This window comes from Gavia stellata, chromosome 9 (genome assembly GCF_030936135.1).
Source record: "Gavia stellata isolate bGavSte3 chromosome 9, bGavSte3.hap2, whole genome shotgun sequence".
Classification (NCBI taxonomy): Eukaryota; Metazoa; Chordata; class Aves; order Gaviiformes; family Gaviidae; genus Gavia; species Gavia stellata.
Window position 1 is genome coordinate 33,612,789 of NC_082602.1, and position 18,360 is coordinate 33,631,148.

At 39.4% G+C, this 18,360-nt stretch overlaps 1 protein-coding gene across 2 annotated transcripts in view; it reads right to left on the reverse strand.

Moving 5' to 3' along the window:
* Positions 1-17,888, reverse strand: part of PDZD8 (PDZ domain containing 8) — a 64,553-nt gene extending 46,665 nt beyond the window's left edge. The window contains exons 1-2 of one of the 2 annotated variants that reach the window (XM_059821049.1): positions 17,643-17,888; positions 16,987-17,570 (exon numbers count right to left, since the gene is read on the reverse strand). In XM_059821049.1, coding sequence (XP_059677032.1) covers positions 16,987-17,570; positions 17,643-17,888 — 830 coding nt within the window. Of the gene's footprint in view, positions 1-16,986 lie in introns of both variants that reach the window. The other variant, XM_059821048.1, reaches the window with a different exon arrangement.
* Positions 17,889-18,360: the final 472 nt, after the last annotated feature.

The following is an 18,360-nucleotide window of genomic DNA, read 5'->3' on the forward strand; positions in this document are numbered from 1 at the left end:
TTTCCCTTACATATACACCATAAAACAGCCTGCAGGCTATTTAACAAAAACACAAACCTGGACAAATCTATTTTCAATACCAAAAATAAGCAAGACCAAAACAAGAAAGCAAAATAAGTACAGCACACACTGCAATCTTTTGCTGCAGCACAGAATGATGAAATAATCCTCAGAAAAAGCCATTTTTCTTGGTAGATTAAGATGTAACATTTACTATAATTTTTATTTCTATTTTCAAAATAGACTTTTTTTTAATTAATACAACAATGAATTAAAGAGGAAAAATTCTAAAACACCAACGCAGTTATAAATAATAATATGCAAAACACTTAACAGCGTATGCTGGACTTTGTGCAGCACTAGCTAAATTTTCTACAAATATGGGATTAAAAAGCAGTCTCAACAACATTTTTAATTTACAGCAAGTGCTTATGTCCACATTCTTACCACTGCAACTAATTTGCAAAATCCTTAGCAAAAAAACCCCAACACATTACCTATTTCCCTTGGCATTAGCAGCGTACAAAGAACTAAATATCCAACATTAAATGCATTTTTAATGTTTAAGTGCTGCTCTGAAGCCTTCCAATTGTATAACATAGCACTTATCTATTTAAGGTAATTTACTGAGAGTTTGTACATTTCCAAAATGAAACATCAGACAAAATCCTATTTCAAGTAGATTTCAATTACACATTAGTTAAGTGAACTGTTGATAGACTATTTTAAGTACAAGATAACCCAAATTTATTTGGAAAGACTTTCCTACTGGGAACTGGTGAACGAATACAGATCCAGACGGCGACGGTCGTTAGCACGGCAAGACTCCGTTCCCTTGTGTTGTAAAACCACACACAGGCAACCTGCAATCCACGCACGTAACCAAGTCAGGCGTCACAGGTTCTCCCATCTTTTTCCCCCGTGATAGGGAAAGCCTATGAGCCACCCTACTTTTTGGAAACACAATCGCCAGTAATGAAGGGCACTCTGAGGAGTGCCATCACTGCGGCTCCTCTGTTCAGTCTAGCAGGAGTGCAGCAGAACAGCAATGGGTTTTTCCCCCCTCTGCGGGGAAGCCAGATTCCCCACAGCTGTACCATCCCTAACTTTCCTGCTTGAGAACAGTGACAGCGCTACGCAAAATGAATTGTGAAGTTTGTTTCATAAAACGTTTACCAGTAGGGACAACAAAACACACTTTTAATATGAAAGCAAAGCTGTATTCAATGTATTAAAGTACCAACAGTAGGCTTGTAGCTAATAGGGCCAGTAACAGTTCAGTGATCAAGACAAGAGATACGAGCCCAAGCCCTGCAGACTACGGTACCTTTGGAGATTCAGTACCTTCCTGTCCTAAGCTTGCCTATGTAAAGGAGAGATAAGTTTCCTATTATCCTGGGTTTGTAATTATAATATAGAACTTGCTTCATTAAACACCTTGTGTAAATAACTTTGCTGTAATTTCTGTAATAGTGTTAAGAGTGTATTTTGCTACCGTCTAATATTTAGCCCATCTTTAAAGAGCAGAAGTCCACTAATAAACACCTTAGAAAAATTAATCATGTTGACTAAGAAAGAAAAAAGATCATGTAGCCTACTAGTAAGCCTCTATTCAAAAAGTCTATAAAGAAACCTTGACAGCAAACTAAATGCCTCAGTTAACCTCCACTGGTCTCTGCCCTCATCACAGCAGCCATCCCAGGATCTGGTCAGTTCTGGTAGGTTGCTCTGGTGAATTCAAGGCTTTCACTTTGCAAACTCTAAACAAGGGAAAAAATGCAGTTTCTATTTGCCCGTCTAGATCTTTAAACACTCATCCAGTATTCTCAGCTCCCTTTCTTAACTGTAACTGGTAACCAAAAAAGTTAGTTACATAAATTGATGGATCTCCATCAGTGGAGAAGCCCATAGCAAGTGGTTTGCAATCGGTCCATTTACTGCTGCAGCCCAAGAAAAAGGTTTTAAGCCATGACAATAGTGTGGGGAAATCTGACAGTACAACAGTTGAGAAAATGCTATGAAAAGGTACTTAGAAGAAATATAGTACCTTTCTAAACACTGCTAAGCGGTTACCAGGCTCTCCAAGGCAGATTTTCATTGCATCTATATTAGACCCCTTTCAAGTAGTGTCTAATGTTGCCATCTCCTTATTCAGCAAGGTCAAGAGGCAAAACTCATACTCACGTCACAAATCCTTGACCTACAAAGCAGGATTACACCAACTCAATCCATATATCCGAAAGCCTCCCTTTCAATTATATACCTGTGATATGATAGTAAACAACTATCAGAAGTAAGGTAGATTTTTGTGGGGGAGAGATTTTACTGTCTTTAAACCGTATTTGTTAAGCCTTTGTAAACTCTTCATCTTCTCCAGAGGAAGAAAATGGGCACATTGTAGCTCTACTAGAAAAAAAAAAAACAAACACCACCTTATGCCCCTGCCCCAAAACCCTGCTTGGATATGGGATGCTATTAAAAAAAAGTTTTAAAAAGTACCTTATATTAGATGCTTATAGTGCCTTTTTGATTTGTTTTTAAATTACCAGTCTCCCTCCCCAAGTTTATCATCTTATTTGTCCAGAAGTCTAAAATTCAAATAGCACACTATTAAGAAAATGTTAGTTAAAAACTGCATTTTAACTTTAATATTATTAAGAGGAATAACCATCAAACTTCATGCGAAATTTTAGCAAACCAAAAAAACCAATAAAAATAATATTTAAAAGAAGCTGTCAAGTAGCAAAAGTGTTTCTCAACAAATAACACAAGACACAATCAGCAAAAAAGTCATTTCACATGAGGAATTAGGTCAGATGATTATAGTGAATTACTCAATTAATACACAGGATTAAAGTTATACTTAAAGTAGCATCATACTGCGCTCTTCCACATACAAAGCACAGCAAAAACGTTTCCAGACACTGCACACAGTCAGTACGTCTCCTTCATACGAAAGATTTCTACACTTCATTCATGCCATATTTCAGAGCCACTTCAGTGGTTCATTTGCTCTCATCTCAACACCACCTCAAGCACAAAGTCTAGATCAAAATTGCATCAAAAAAAAAATCAAGTTCGTTCCCCTCATTTTAGGTGTTTTCAGTTCCTGAACAACGCTAGTCTTCCTCCAGTTGCTAGTTCTGTGGGGGAGGAATTCACCTACCTGGAACAAGATAATTCAGTGGTCTACTTTTAGAAATTCCTGACCTATATTCACATTAATTTGTATTCACTATTCTGTGGTGATTGTTTTGTGGTCCTTAAATCAGCTTTTAACAGAGAAGAGGACAGGAGTCTTTTATACCTTAGTTTAGTTTAATTAATCTATTACCTAAATTAACTGCTCCCACCAGTACTTCCTTAACTACAATAATTTTAGTTGCATAAGGAAATTATTAAGAACTGGGAAAAAAAAAAAATCAATTTATCTGGCCAAAGATAACCAAGTACTTCTGTGTTTCTGTTCATTCCATCTATTAAGACTATCCAGAATCACGGTTAAAAAAATAATTAAGAGCTAAACACAGACAGGAACAAACTTCAAAAGCTCTCAGTACTCCATTTCCTAATTGGAGAAGCAGAAAGACTTACAGCTTCATCTGTAAATTCAAGAGGAGGCAAGGATTTTGTAGTGCTTTAGCTAAGAAATGAGAACACTTTTCTAGAATAAGTTCTGGGAAAAGTTTTAAATTATTCTCTGGTTTTATAAAGGAAGTTTCATATCTAAAACAGTGGTCTAAAAATTACTGGAGATCTGTTTAAGACCACATTAATTACTTGTATTATATGAATCCCAGCACTACTCTACTGCCATAAAATAAGATTAAACATTGTCAGGTTTATGAATTTTTTAATTGAATTACATTAACTGAATATTTAAATCTCAATAAACAAGGAAAAAAAAAAAGACCTTAAATCTCCGAATAGCCCACCTGCTAAAAATGCAAGTATTTTTAGCATAAGGCTACTTTGTATACATGGCAAGTCTTAGAATTTTGTTTACCACTCTAAGTAAAAATTAAATCAAAATCTGAAGTCCGACTGTGTTTAGTAGAGCATCAATTTACCTTTGTAAATGCTATTGCATTTGAAGATTCTTGTCTCTAAACATTTTTTGAAAGAGTAACTGCTGAATTTATTTTCAATTTTCGGAGTACTCAAAAGGTTCAACTAACTAACAAACAGAACTCAGTCATTTTAGATTGCCTTTTTTATCAGATTCACAAGTCATGCGCTTGTAAAGCGTATACATTTCAAAAAGAGTGACTGACACCAGATATTTTAAGTCATTAAAAAAAATCCTGTATTCTTACATTGTAATTTAAGATGAAGTTTACTTCTACAAATATTCTAAAATATTACAACCCACTCCTAAAAAGGCATGATCACATAATAAGATTTTAAAAGTACTTATCTTACATGTAATCTTGTTAGGGTTAGGTATTATAAGCTCTTTGCTTATATCATTCTTCATATTGAAGATATAAAAATGAAACTCATCCTTATTTTGAAAAAAAATAGTAGTACTTTTTTTAATTAAATTTTTTTAATTAAAAAAAAGTACTTTAATAAGAAAAGTACTGCCACTGCAGATTTTGCAAAAGCAATTCTCCAGCTTCCAGTGATTTCACAAGGAACAAAGCTGCAGACGTGCGTCAGTATCCATATTCAGGAGACTTCAGTAATTCAAACTATACTCTTATTCAGTATAGAAATCTACTAATTTCAGCTTTACCTACACCCATGAAAATCTGGCTTACAAACAAGCTGAAAAACACTGCAGTGAGAGTAGGTTTATTTTCTAGGAAATTTTATGTAAAACTGCAAATCAGTTCTAGCACTCCACCCACTGTGTTACAGGATATTCTGCCACAGGCATGTGGGAGGCTCATACACATAATTCTCAAGATATGAACAGTCACTTTTTAAATCAAGACCTCAGAAGAAAGCAGGGGTTTTATTTTTTTTTTCATCAAAGATGTTTCACACATTTCCAGATTCTTCAACTACAGTTGTCTTTGTTACGGTGGTGTCAGTACCTCTGAGGTGTATCTTCAATCAGACATTCAAGACAAACACTCTTAGAACTTTAAGACCCATTCTACAAGAACAAGTAAAACAACAAATGTAAATAGTCAAGTAGCTCCTTCCAAAAAGATAGCAGATTTTTTTTTCCTGCTTGTATGACAGAAGTAATTGTAAAAACAGCAAGGACAGTCTTAAAGACTTGCCATTGCTGTCTATATTGAAATAGCCATGGATAAAAAAGAAATCTTGAATCAGGCTTATCAAAACTACTTTGTTATCAGCACAAACAAGATCATTTTGACCATGCAGAGACGTTTTTCCATTTCAAGAATACTAGTTTCCCAAATTCTAAATTCCATAAATACTGAAATAGCTTAGTTAACTCAATGCAGTCAATGCCTGTTTGATCTTGAGTTTTCACGTGCTTGGTTGGGTTTTTTTAAATTGTATGTGACCTAGCTGAAGCCAACTGTTGTTTCAAATTAGGAGAAAGAGATCAAAATCCTGCTATATTTCAGTCTTAGACAAGGCAAAGACAGAATTTCTCTGTCTAACCAGAAAGCCTGAATCATTGTAGCCCTGCTCCAAATGGGACAGAAGATGCAGAATACACTCTCGTTCACACAGAGCTGGAAGAGAGGCAGGTGTGGTTCAGCAAACAGCTTTTAGGCATTCAAGGAGAACAGCAGCAGGAAAAAACCACCAAAAAGCCCCAAACAAATAAATCCAAGCCACCCCAAAACTCTACCTTTAGCCAGTTGGATTAGAGATTGGTTCCAGTAACTGATGCTAGCAAAATGCTAGCTTTTTTCTCACTTCAGCAATATATTCTTCCACAAGGAGGTCTCAAGCCTCTTTACAAATATCATTTCTCTGCAATCCTGGTCAGAGGAAAACGATGTTGATGTTCTAATACAAGTCTGAGCTCTGTACATGACTCATTCATTGAGCTCAAGAGTTTTAATCCTCTGCTCTAAACACTAGCCTATGTCCATATGAAAACTAATGACATGCTCTTAGACCACTTAAAGTGACTGACTCACTGCTGAAAACAGTCTCTGACAGATGTAAACCGAAAGGGAAAAAATATTTGTTACCTGTTCCCAATTCTAGACATGGTAGCTTTCCAAGGTTTATCCTCACTCCTCCAGTTAGTTCTAAAAAAGCTCTGACTACAGAAGCTTCTCAATCTACATTTATCTAGTCACGTCTGACAAGACAGAAGATGGTCCAGTTCACACCCTTGAAGTCATCCAAAGTGGTGGAGATGGTACTACTAATCCTGAGCTAGACTATTTTCAAAGCTGAGATGACCGACAGTTCACCTTAAAATTGTAAACAGCAGTAATTAAGGATCTGGTTTACAGACAGCTGAGCTATTCAGACTGCAATGGTGGGGAGGGCACCAATGCGGACTGGGGGACACACCATGCACATATTTGCCAACTGTCCCCCAAGCAAAGGTGTCACCATTTGTGAGTCACAGCATCTTATTAATGGGCCAGTACTGTAAATAAACAGGATCGAACAATGCAGAAGCTCAGTCTGGAGAACTGTGGCACCACTGTTGACAATCAAATACAGGAGCAATACTTTGCAAATCCTGCATCACTGATGGCAAGTTACAGTTGGGACTTGTGATTACATTTGAAAGAAGCAGCTGCTCAAATTACCATAATCTTCTCCCACCCTCCCCATAATTAACTTGGGTATTTTCTCTAATTTGTCCTTCTTTTAGAGGAACAGGGAAAAAAAAGGAAAAAATCTGAGTTTTTGTAGTATTGTTTTAAAACAATACCACTGACTAACATTGCTGTTCCCACCCCACTTCCCCTTGTAATCCACTGGGCTCTTTGTTTGGCAACATTAAAATTTGTTTTGTCTATTCTACCATATTGCATTAAGTTTTGTTAGCAAGTATGCAGACTTACTCTTAAAAAAAATACAAACTGCTGACGTTTTCAGAGTTACACTGCATCATTTCCACTGTTTAATTACTTAGGAATTATTCACCAGGCCAGATCATTCACAGCGGTGATTCAAACACCACCATGAAGCCTTCTGCCATGTCACTGCAAGGCTATGATCTTCAGTTTCTACTCTTCCTATTTTAGCTCAGGCAAACAGGAATAATGGTTTAAATCATTTACTACACAAGTGACATTCATGGAAGCCATTGTGTAGTAAGAACTAAAATGGACTTTTACATTTAAAATACTATATAAAAAGTATATTTGACAGGATATTTTTCAAAGGTTTTAGTACCATTTAAAGCATTTTACATATGTGGTATTAGTTACTGTAAGTATTAGTATCTTCATTTCAGTGACACTGGCAAACAACACAAAATCTTGTACTTAATGCCATTACAAAAGCAGATCGTAATATTTGTACATATAATGAGCATTTTTCATAGTTATGAAAATGTTTAATGTTGCCATTAAAACTGATACAGGAAAGTAGTCTTAATGCCAAGCTTCAACATAAGTTAAGAAAGTCAGGAACAAAGTATAAGTGTTATGATTTCCATTAGATAGCCACAGATAATTTTAAAGTATGGGACAGAAATTCAGAAATAATTTTTTAAATTTACATCTCAAATTGTGTCTGTAAGTTTTACAGTTAAAGCAACATAAAATTGCTAAAAAAGTATTCCCAAATAATTATCCTAATTTGATTTTATGCTGGTCACATCTGGCAATTTATTACTGTCTTTGAGTATGTATAACAGTCCGATTAACTCTCTCATCAGCTGATCTCTGTAATACAGTCTTTATTGCAGACAAATTTTTATGACATCTGGTAAGTCTTGAAAAAAAAGTGAAAACTGTACTGCTGTAGCAGAGTCCCTGTATTTTTCTGCTACACAAAACAGCTTTAACGGAGCAGGCTGGGTGCACTGCTCCTCACAGACCATTCTGCTGAACTATAGCATAGCTGCAAGCTGAACAAGGGAATTAAGAAGTTAAAGGTAAATTGTTCCCATGTAGTTTTAAGGCTAAAATGAATTACAATAGCTAGTGGGGGAAAAAAAACCACCAAACACACACAAAGTAGCTCTCCAGAGCCCAACCCAGAGTTGAAAACAACTTCTGCCTTTCTCTCATCTCCCAAGAAATAAGGTTTTTCCTCTCTTTCTCTCATCTCCCAAGAAATAAGGTTTTTCCTCTCTTTCTTTTCTTCTCTGCTACACGTAGCATCTCCTTGGCAGTCTTCATGGCTATATATGGCCACAGACAGGTGTAAAATGCTGCCGGGCTCCAGCTGGGTCCTGCAGCAAACAAAGATGCACTCCCAAGTCCTGAGAGAACTTATTAAGCTGGGCCAGGGCTCCACAGGAGTAAGAGCCCTTCCAGAAGGAGGAGTGCTTAGGGAAGCAGATGCACCCAAATGGCTTTGGGCAGGTGTGATGCAGAAGTCTGAGCTACCAAACCCAACACAGCATATATCCAACCTGCTGGGTAGAGCAATTACAGAGCACCCACATCCATGGCACCACATACACAACCATTTCACTGGTGGCTCAGCACTTTAACTGTACCGTCAAAACTTTCTTTGCAACACAAACGCATCTGTCCACTGAAGTCTTCACTGCAGATTTTTTTCACTTATTTACTAGATATGCTGGCTGGGATGACTGAACATCTTGAAGGTCTGAATTCTAGCCTAGATTCAATCTGCTTGTGAAACAACTGCGATTTGTTAAACAGTGAAAGCAAGTAGTAACAGGAAAAGCTTCCAAAACTTGTGTGGATCTTACTCCTGTCTCTCAACTGAGATGAACACCATTCCAGCAGTTTAACCAGAAACTCAATGACTGCAGCAGAAACTACTCAAAGAAATTATTTATAAATTTTGCGTTCAGCTTAGTATGTCACAATTAACCTGACAAATGTTTGTAAAATGACCCCCAAATCCCCTTCACACAAACTGGCATCCACACTCATTTCCAAAATGAGAATTTATCCACTGTTACAAACAAGCTCTCTTCAATCCTCAAACACAAATCCTCAATCAAAACAAACACTTTCAGTAGAGCATTTTTTCTTAATTATATAAAATATTGATACTCATGTATCATGCAGAATGGAAACTGCTTGAAAAGCTAATTGTTCCAGCTAACATTCATAATATTGGATCATTGCTTTCTTCTGGACGAAGGCACAGTTTGAGATCATCATGCAAAGGTTTTTGTAGTTCAGCAGTTAATGGATTTTAGCAGACTGGGGTGGCACAAATTATTTATTAAATTAACAACCAACATAGGTATGTAACATTCTCTCCTTCATGCTCATTTTAGCCAATAAAGCTTATTAATCCTAGATGAAGTTTTTAAACTTTTTTTTAAACTTAAGTCTTTTACTATTCTCTAAAGAACAATAATATCAAGAATAACCAAACGTTGAAATAGCTTTAAATCAAACAAGTATGAACATGAACTGTAAACACAGGAGCATTATCGGGTGACTTCAGGCAATCTCTGCAGGAATGCAGAATAAGCAGTTTCCCATAGAAACCCAGTAACATGAAAAGGACTAGCTCCAATAGTGAAGTCGGCAGCCTGAGACTGAGCTTCATCATCACTGGAGCACCACACTGTTCTACCACACTGATTACTAAAACCTACTGTCCTTACCCAGGCTGCTTATTTAAGAGCTTTCTGACCAAGCACCATTTGCTAATAAAAAGATAAAATATTTCATGTGCTTAATATATATAAAATAGATTCCAGAAGATACCGATACATTCTGACATGGAATGAGCTACTGAGAGCTGTGGTAGCCACCCATTTTTACAGGTAAATTCTGTGCCTCTGTTCCTTGAAGTAATCTCTTTCAAGGAAAATCCGGTTTTCAGTTTGTGACAGGTGGGGAACATTAGAGTCACACTACCTACCCACCGAAACTAAATATCATAATACAGCCTGTAGAAGGTGATTCAGAATAGCCCAACTCCAGTGCTTGGACACACCAACCTGCTCAAGCAGACAGGCTCAAAGCCAAGCTCGGACATTTATTAAAACACCTCCAGTTCAGTAATGTGAATAACTCCTATATGCCCTATATTTACTTTGAAATAAATTACCTTTCCAAAGATAGAAAGTACTACTGCTTATTTCATATTTTATTAAAAAGTATTGAAAGCTATACAAATTATGACAACTGAATTAAAAGAAAAGAATTTGTTCTCACTGAGCAGCAAGATCAGCTTAAAGGTTCAAGATCAGAGTTCAGACGAACACAAATGCAAAGCCTCAATGCTAGTGCATGCAAAATGCCATGAAGTACCAAATAAATCTTATCAGATTTTTCAGAGCCTTCATTCACCCTCCACATTGAAGTTCACTGCAGGACTAAGATCAAGTAATTTTTAAATACAAAACATTAAAGGTGTTAAATGAGCTAATTTTCATTATTATTGCACAAAGAATCCTTTATATACTGTTTCAAGTAAGAAGTTGAACGAGGTTTTATTTTCCTATTGTGCCAATTAACCCAAATGCTTATTGGATCACTATCTGCAGCAGCAGCAGCAAACAGTAATGACCAAAACTTATTCTTTAATGTCTTCATCCATCTGTCTCTCCCTCTAGCTGATTTTTTTTTTGTCCCCAGCTATACGTCTGTCTCCCAGTTTCTTCACTAATTGATCTCAAGTCAGTGCCACATTAGTTCCTCACCCTTGCAGGTAGGAAAAGAAAATGTTTGTAGTGTTTGTTGACTAGTCACAGGAAAAGGCTCACTCTTGGCCTGAAAAGAATGCCACCTGTATACTGGGAAATGTCCAATATGTAGCTGGTCATTCATTAAATCTGACTTTATAATAACAAGTTTCAAGCTGGTATTGTTTCAGAATTAGATCTTTCCAGTGTGAAAGCCCACGAAATGCTAGAGCTGGGGAAGAGGACTAAAAAGTTTCAAAACCCCTAGAACCAACAGATTTTGAACTTGATATCTACATACGGAGATTGACATACATACTTTGTACCACATACTTTCATTTAATCTGAAGAAACATACATTTGGTGACCCTGCAGATGCAATGTACGTTTGAGATATTTTGGGATCGATCTAAAGACAGTAAAAAGCTCAGCACTACAAAAAGCTTCCTTCTACACATGTAGCACCCTTGAAGAAATGAACATATTTAATGTTCTGGTGTTTGTTTCTGTTTACTGTGTCAGGCTGCCTACAGATCCATTTATCTAACTCCTGTATGAATAAGAAAAACTTGTCCATGCACTACAAAGATAATCTTCCAAGCATGGAACTACTGTCTACAGACAGATTTACCGATTCCAATTATCGCTGCTTTGCCAGTAGCAGAACAAGTCTTTGTGCTGGCATCATTCAGATCATTACCCCTCTGGAACAGCCTGAAAATCCGCAAGTATCACAGCGCTGCTTTACCATCAATTTTTGCAGAAAAGGATTCAAACCCTTTTCTTTTTTAATGTTTTCTCCACCTAGGATGGACATAGCGTTAAAAAAAAGCCTCCTCTTTCAGCAGCAACAGGAATGAGAACTTCAAACAGGAGTGCCTTACAGGTTTAACTAGTAAGAGAGGTTCGTACCACAACTACAGTAGAAATCCACTCAGGGAGAGAATCTCCATATCCTCTCCCTTTGTAGAAGCTGTAGAGAAAGTAAGTATCTCTACTGGCTGCTGCTTTCTGAAGTTAGACATGCTCACAATCCCAATCTCTACCATTATTTCTAGTATTTCTGAGTATAACCTCATCATATGAATAATATATACTTTTTTAAGTCTTATACTTTTTCCAATACCTCTATTACCAGATTATGAAGTCATTTCTATTATAAAACACACTTCAAATCAATAGCTACTTACATTACCTCTCAGCTTAAGTTTTGCCAAAAATAAGAAACTGCTGTGTAACTCAAATTGCATTCGATAATGGCAAATTAAAATAGGCTTGTCTAATGGTTCTTCCCAGTGAAATTCAATATAGTCCCAGCTTCCAAATAAAGCATAAAACTATTTAACATAACTAACTATACTGCAAATTATCAGTTTCAAGGATAAATCACATTGGAAGGGACCTCAGGAGGTCATCTAAATACCTGATACAGATATGTTAGAAGTAATCCTTTGTGAGACTACTTCTAAAGAAAGTTATTCTACTCTGTGGTAGCATGCATTAAAATAAAGCAAAGTATAGTTTCTCAAATAGGCTAGTATCAATACAAAATATTAGCTTTTTTTAATGTAACAAACTGAGAAATCAAGTGTTCTTAAAATATACAGAACTGCCCCACTGCTTAGGCAATACCTAATCAGCTTAGAATCTGAATGGATGAACTTGCAAGAGGTTACATTTAGGAAAACAGCAGCTGTCGGATTTTTTACATCATTAAGAAATACTGGGAAATTAAATTCTGGAGGGAGACTAGACTGTAAGTACATCCTCCTCACCCTTCACATACACACAAAAGGCTTTGTATCTTCATTACTGCAAAGTGTATTTTGATTGTCTAGAAAGAGCCCCAAAACCAACACTTTCCAAAACCCATGCAAAGCAAGATCGGGACCTGTTCAAAACAGGAAAACTACAGCTGACTGTTGAGAACAGGCTAGACAATACAGCATAATTAGTGTACCTATATACCCGACATGATGGGGGGGGGAATATCAAGCTTGCTACCAATAAGCAGCTTGATAGTAAGTTAATGAGAAAGGTACAGCTCATTAAAGAACTAACAAAGATGAACCCGTGACACCTGCAACAGCAAGCAAGAAGATAGACACCTGAAATAGTCTTTACTATGCATCTCTAAATATTAAGCACACTATGGCAGCGCTTGTGACTACAGCTTAGTGTTAACTGCTTTATCCTACTATTAAAGACGCAGCTGGTGAGTCAGTGGCCACCCTGCAGAACACCAGTAGTTGACATCACAACCAACCAACAGAGAAGTCAAGGCTTTCCAGGCTCATTCTCAAGTTCCACCCACTAGTCAACTTGTCTTAGAACTAAAAAAGGTATAATTTAAACAGTCAATTCAAGTCAAAATGAGTCAAAAAGTTAATGAGTATGTAGAGCCAAATAAATGATACCTACAACTCTTCGTTATATTACTGAAGTTAGGGCTAGTTACAACAAAAAATCTTGACTCAGTTATCTAGTTTCTCAAAAGCACACCAGAATTCATGTATATTGGAAAAGAAAAAAAGTTGGTTTAGATCTTCCCCACATCTGAACAAGAAACTTCTCTGACAGACCACAACGTTTTCAGAAAAGCTGTTTGCATGTCTACTGTAAAGCAACAACAAATACGTTAAGATTAAAGCTAGCTATAAAACAGTAGTAAGTCTTGCTACTACCAATTGAATTGCACAAATCCTTTATCAACTATGACTTAAAAAAAGCCTACCATTCACTGAATTTTACCAGCAGCCTTGCTTCCAGACATCTAACCAAGTTATACTATTTGGGATAGCAATTGCCATTCATTGGCAGAGCAGCTTCAAAATAGGGAGTTTTGCTAGATACAAACACATTTCTTAAAGAGCCAAAGAAAAGTGATTACACACTATTAGAATAAAACACAAATTGCTACTTATTTGTTTAGATACAAAGTGCATCCCTCCCTTTTTCAATTAGTAGACAATTGCTTTTACAGAGAAAATTGTACATAAAATGCTAGGCAAACTTTAAAATGCACTTACTAGTCTACATTGCCTCCCCTCATAGACATTTAAGAGTGCATCAGGAATCACAGAATCACTAAGGTTGCAAGATGCCTTCCTCCACTTTCAAGCTACAGTTACACCCATCACACAAAGTCACTTCAAGCAATGGATGATACAAAAAGATGACAATCTTACTAATCACTACTTTGACAATCTTACTAATCACTACTTTGCTGCATAAAATTTTGTACATAACTGGAAAGAACACAAAAGTATGTGTGTAGTAACTTGGCTGTAGCAACACAACACTTATTTTTTTAATGCAGTATTTTACAATTAAATATTTTACAATTAAATAACAGAGGAGGGGGGTATCTGCTTTACACAAACTTACTTACAGAATGTTCAAAATCAACTATTAGCAAAAGTTCTCTTATGCCATGCACTACCAAGCAATAACCTCTAGAAGCTGCCAAATACAAAAGACAAAGAAAATGGCATATTTTAATTTTTAATGCTACTGAGCATCTTGAAACAAGATAAAAGTCCTCCATGGACTTCAATCTGGAAGCCAGCAGGATAATAAAGTGTCCCTTTAACCAGCTGAAAAGAGAACTCCCCGCACTCCAAGTGTTTTTGTTTACAAGGTTGTAATTACTACTATTCAAAGATAAGTTCCTTGAGCAAGAGTAGGGAGACATCAAAAAGGTTTTGAACTACACATGGAAGCAAACATTGACTATGTACTTAAACAAAAGGCATATAGGCCATAGGAAAAAAATGGGGAGAGGATAAGCACATTCCCTGTAGATGAGAAATTGTTAAGCTTTGAGTAAGGTTACCAGGTTATTAAGCAGTTGTGAAACTCTCCTGACTTCTTCCTATACATTCTCTGCTACGGAATATATTAACATACTACAACCCCAAGCCAATATATTCTTAGAAATTCTATTAAAAATACCAAGTTTTGCATCTTAACAGCAGGAGACTTGATTTTCGAAATCAGTTCTCCATACCACCTAAACCAAAATGCCTCAATTCTCAACTATGCCACCACATAAGAGTGTATTGTTACTACTCGGCTGTTACCAAGTTTTGCTGTCTAGGGATCTACCTGCATAAACTCATCTGAGACACACTGGTGGCAAATATATGTTTTCAGCCTGTGTTCTCCAAAACCTTGGCCAACTGTGGACAGCTAAAGGTTCGCAGACAATGAGTCTAAAGGTTCCCATGCAGTCCCACTAGAAAATGTTAAAGGTAAAGTTCTAGACAGTTAGGACACCAATGACCCAATCTTCCTTACTTCAGATAATTTCATTAATGCTCATTAAGCTTAGTCTCCTACCTTTCCCCTTCACAACACAGTGGGTCAGAATGACATGTTTACAACATGGTATAAAATGTAAAGGTCAAAAGCACCATATACAGGGTTGGATAATGCCTAACTGAACATCTGCCACCCTGTGCAAGAAGCCTACTATCTAGTGGGAAAAACTGCTATGACACTGTATTTTCCTCTTAGGCATTCACAAATTCCCAACTCCTTACAACTTATAGAGAATGATTTAAAATAACAGTTAATTCTTCTTAGTTCTGTTGTAATTCATGCCTCCTCTATTGTTCTCGGTGTCAGTTACCTCTGTCCTCACACACTGAGCTCTGCTTTCCTTAATTTCCCCTCCAATCCCTTTGACATGTCAATGGCTCACACATGCTTCATCCATTCTTTCTGGGGTAGAAAGTTTGAGAAATATGCGGGAAATTCATTACCTCTGACTAAATGATGAGTGTACCCTACTGCCCAGGTGCATCCCCCAGAGGAAAAATGAAGATGTCCGTCTTCCTCTGCTGAAGGGGAGGAGCACGTCATCACTGGTTCTACAGGCACCCTAAAAACTTGTCTAGAGAGCATAAAGATCATTTGCTCTACTTGCTCTTTCTAGGTATGCAGAGAGCACTCACTCTGTACCACGACTGTGCTATCCCAGCCTCTCCTTCAGGCTCCTCTCCACAGTGAAAAGCCGCAGTCTCTTTCCAGCACAGTAAGAGAATGGAAGCAAACTTGCTCTTGACAGCTTCACTGCTGCCCAGGGCCTTCTGGAGAGCAATTCAGTACCTCAAAATTTGAAAGGACCACCATGTTACTTGAATAAACTACTTACTGTCCTTTCAGGGCTTTCTAAATCTTGGATATTTTACACATCCATTTTCATGAGAACTCTTATAAATTCGATTGCAGAAGAACCAGCTGAAAAGGCTTTACAAATTACATCACTGCAAAGCTAATTACACTTGAAAATTCAAGTATGCATTTTCAGTTACTCATCTCTGAGGAATTTCAGAGAAAAGGCTTATTGCAGAAGAATGTGGTAAACAAAACAAAAATCCTTACTTAACACATAATACAAACTGCAAAGAATAGACAAAAGAGAAAGGAAACATGGTATCCTAAGGGTGATTAGAGACATGACAGAAAGGAACCATGGTACTTTAACGGTAATAAGACATTCAATATCTTTGATTCCAACCTGATTTCTGATTGAAAGTAAAGATGCCACTTCCACTACAGAAATATCACTGTACATTGCGTTATGTTCAATATATAATACAAGCTGTGCTGCAGTGTGTAGATTTATAAAAGAAAACATCCTGTCTTAGGAAAAAAAACCAAAACAAAACCAAAAAACACACCAATCAAAAACAAGAGGTCCCCCAAAGCTTTACCGCAATAGTGGCAATACTTCTCTTATAAACTTAAATTTCCGCATAGTTATTGAAGAAATTCAGCTAACCAGAAAGGAAAAGGACACCGTCTATCATGGGCTCTCAAAAACATTCCTTAGAGAGAGTGAACTTTACCCTGTCTCACATGAAGTAACCACCACCCTGCCTCTATAGACAAGCATAAGCCACAAGTCTTGCCCAGGTGGCTCACCAGTGGCAGAAGCTCAGGAGAAGGACACCCCAAACCCACGCACCGTTCCACAGAGCCATCCTTCTACCTTTTCCAAAGAGGTATATCACGATCCTGCTGTTGGACACCTGACAAGATCCCAAAATATTTGATACCTACTATTTCCCCCATTTAGTTACATTCAGTTTGGGGCATGTCACAGTCTCACCACGCATTGGCTTCTTCACCTACTGTAAATGGAAAGCTTCTGATATCAGACAAGCAATGTACAAGCAGCCCTACTGTAAAAGTACCAACAGAAATCTTATTTTACCTATTAGGAACAAAACAGCAATTCTAGTGCACACCTCCCAAAGCAACACTGAGGACACAGGACATCTTACCTGATTTTATAATTGGGTAAGGTGTGCTTGCGCTTAATAACTTTCTTGAACTGGTTCACAATGATGGAAGTGAGCTGAGGCATGGGTCTCCCTTCAAACTGAGACTTCACTTCAAACAGTATCACAGGGTCATCCATAAAAGAGAAGGACCAGTGCGTGAAGGGCAGGCGCGTGAAGACCAGCTTCAGCTTCCCCATCACCCGCGAGATCTTGACAAAGAGGTAGGCCGACTTGCCAAAGACCAGGTCGGCATCGATGGCCAAATGGAAGCCACCATTGTACTCCAGGTCTACCTCAAAGCCCAGCTCCTCGGGGCAGCCCTCTTCGTTACAGACCACCGGCCGAATGAGCTTGACAGCTTTGAAGACGGGCAGGACGTTGCCAAGAGAGACGTCCCTGAGGCTGAGACCCTCCAGCACCTTCCCTGTCATCTTGGCCTGGAGCAGCTCCTCGAACTCCACCTTGATCTTCTTGGTGACCCAGTTCCTGACCAGGGCCGTGTCCCTGAGCTCCCTGAAGAGGAAGAGGAAGATAGCATTGAGGAAATGGCACGTCTCCTCGCGGGAGGAGGGGGCCGGAGGGGACTCTGGCTGCTGCTGCGGCTGCTTGGCGCTGGGCTCCGGGCCCGGGGCGGCGGCGGGAGCCGCCGCGGCGGCCGGCGCTGAGGCCGGGGCCGGGCCGGGGGCCGGCTCCGGAGACGCCTGGCTGCCGGCCGGCTCCGAGCCCTGGAGGTAGTCCCTGAGGCTGTGGTCGGCCGCGACGCGAGCGTAGACGAGGCCGTCGGAGGCTCCGGCCGCCCCGGGGGGCTCCGGCTTCTTCCTGTAGAGGAGCAGGAGCTGGAGCAGGAGCGTGAGGAAGCAGCCGGCCAGCGCCGAGAGCAGGATCACATAGACCAGCAGCATCCTCGCCGCGCCCCGCGCCGCGCCCCGAGCGCGCTGCCCTCACCGCGCCGCCGCCATGGCGGGGGCCGCGCCCGCAGGCCGGCGTTTAACGGCCGCGGCCGCCCGAGGCTGCCTCATCCGGGTCCCCCCACCGCCCTCTCCGCGGCGGCGGGCAGGGGGCGGGGCAGAGGCGGGGCCAGCCAACGGCGGCGCAGCCCTCCCCTCCGCGCGGCCCCATTGGCGGAGCCGGGAAGGCTTCGCCGGGTACGTCGCGACGCCGCGTGGTGTGGCGTCACAACGCGATGGGCGCATGCGCGCAGGAGGAGCTTCTGCGCCCGCGCTGTGGGCAGGCGGGCGGCCGGCGTGGAACCGGGGCTCACCACAGCGGCCCGCTCCCGCCGCGCACGGGAGCGCACAGACACACGCACAGAGCGTGCGAGCCTCCGGAGCGCCCTCCAAAGCCCGTCCCTCGGCATGGCCGCGTGGGACGGGG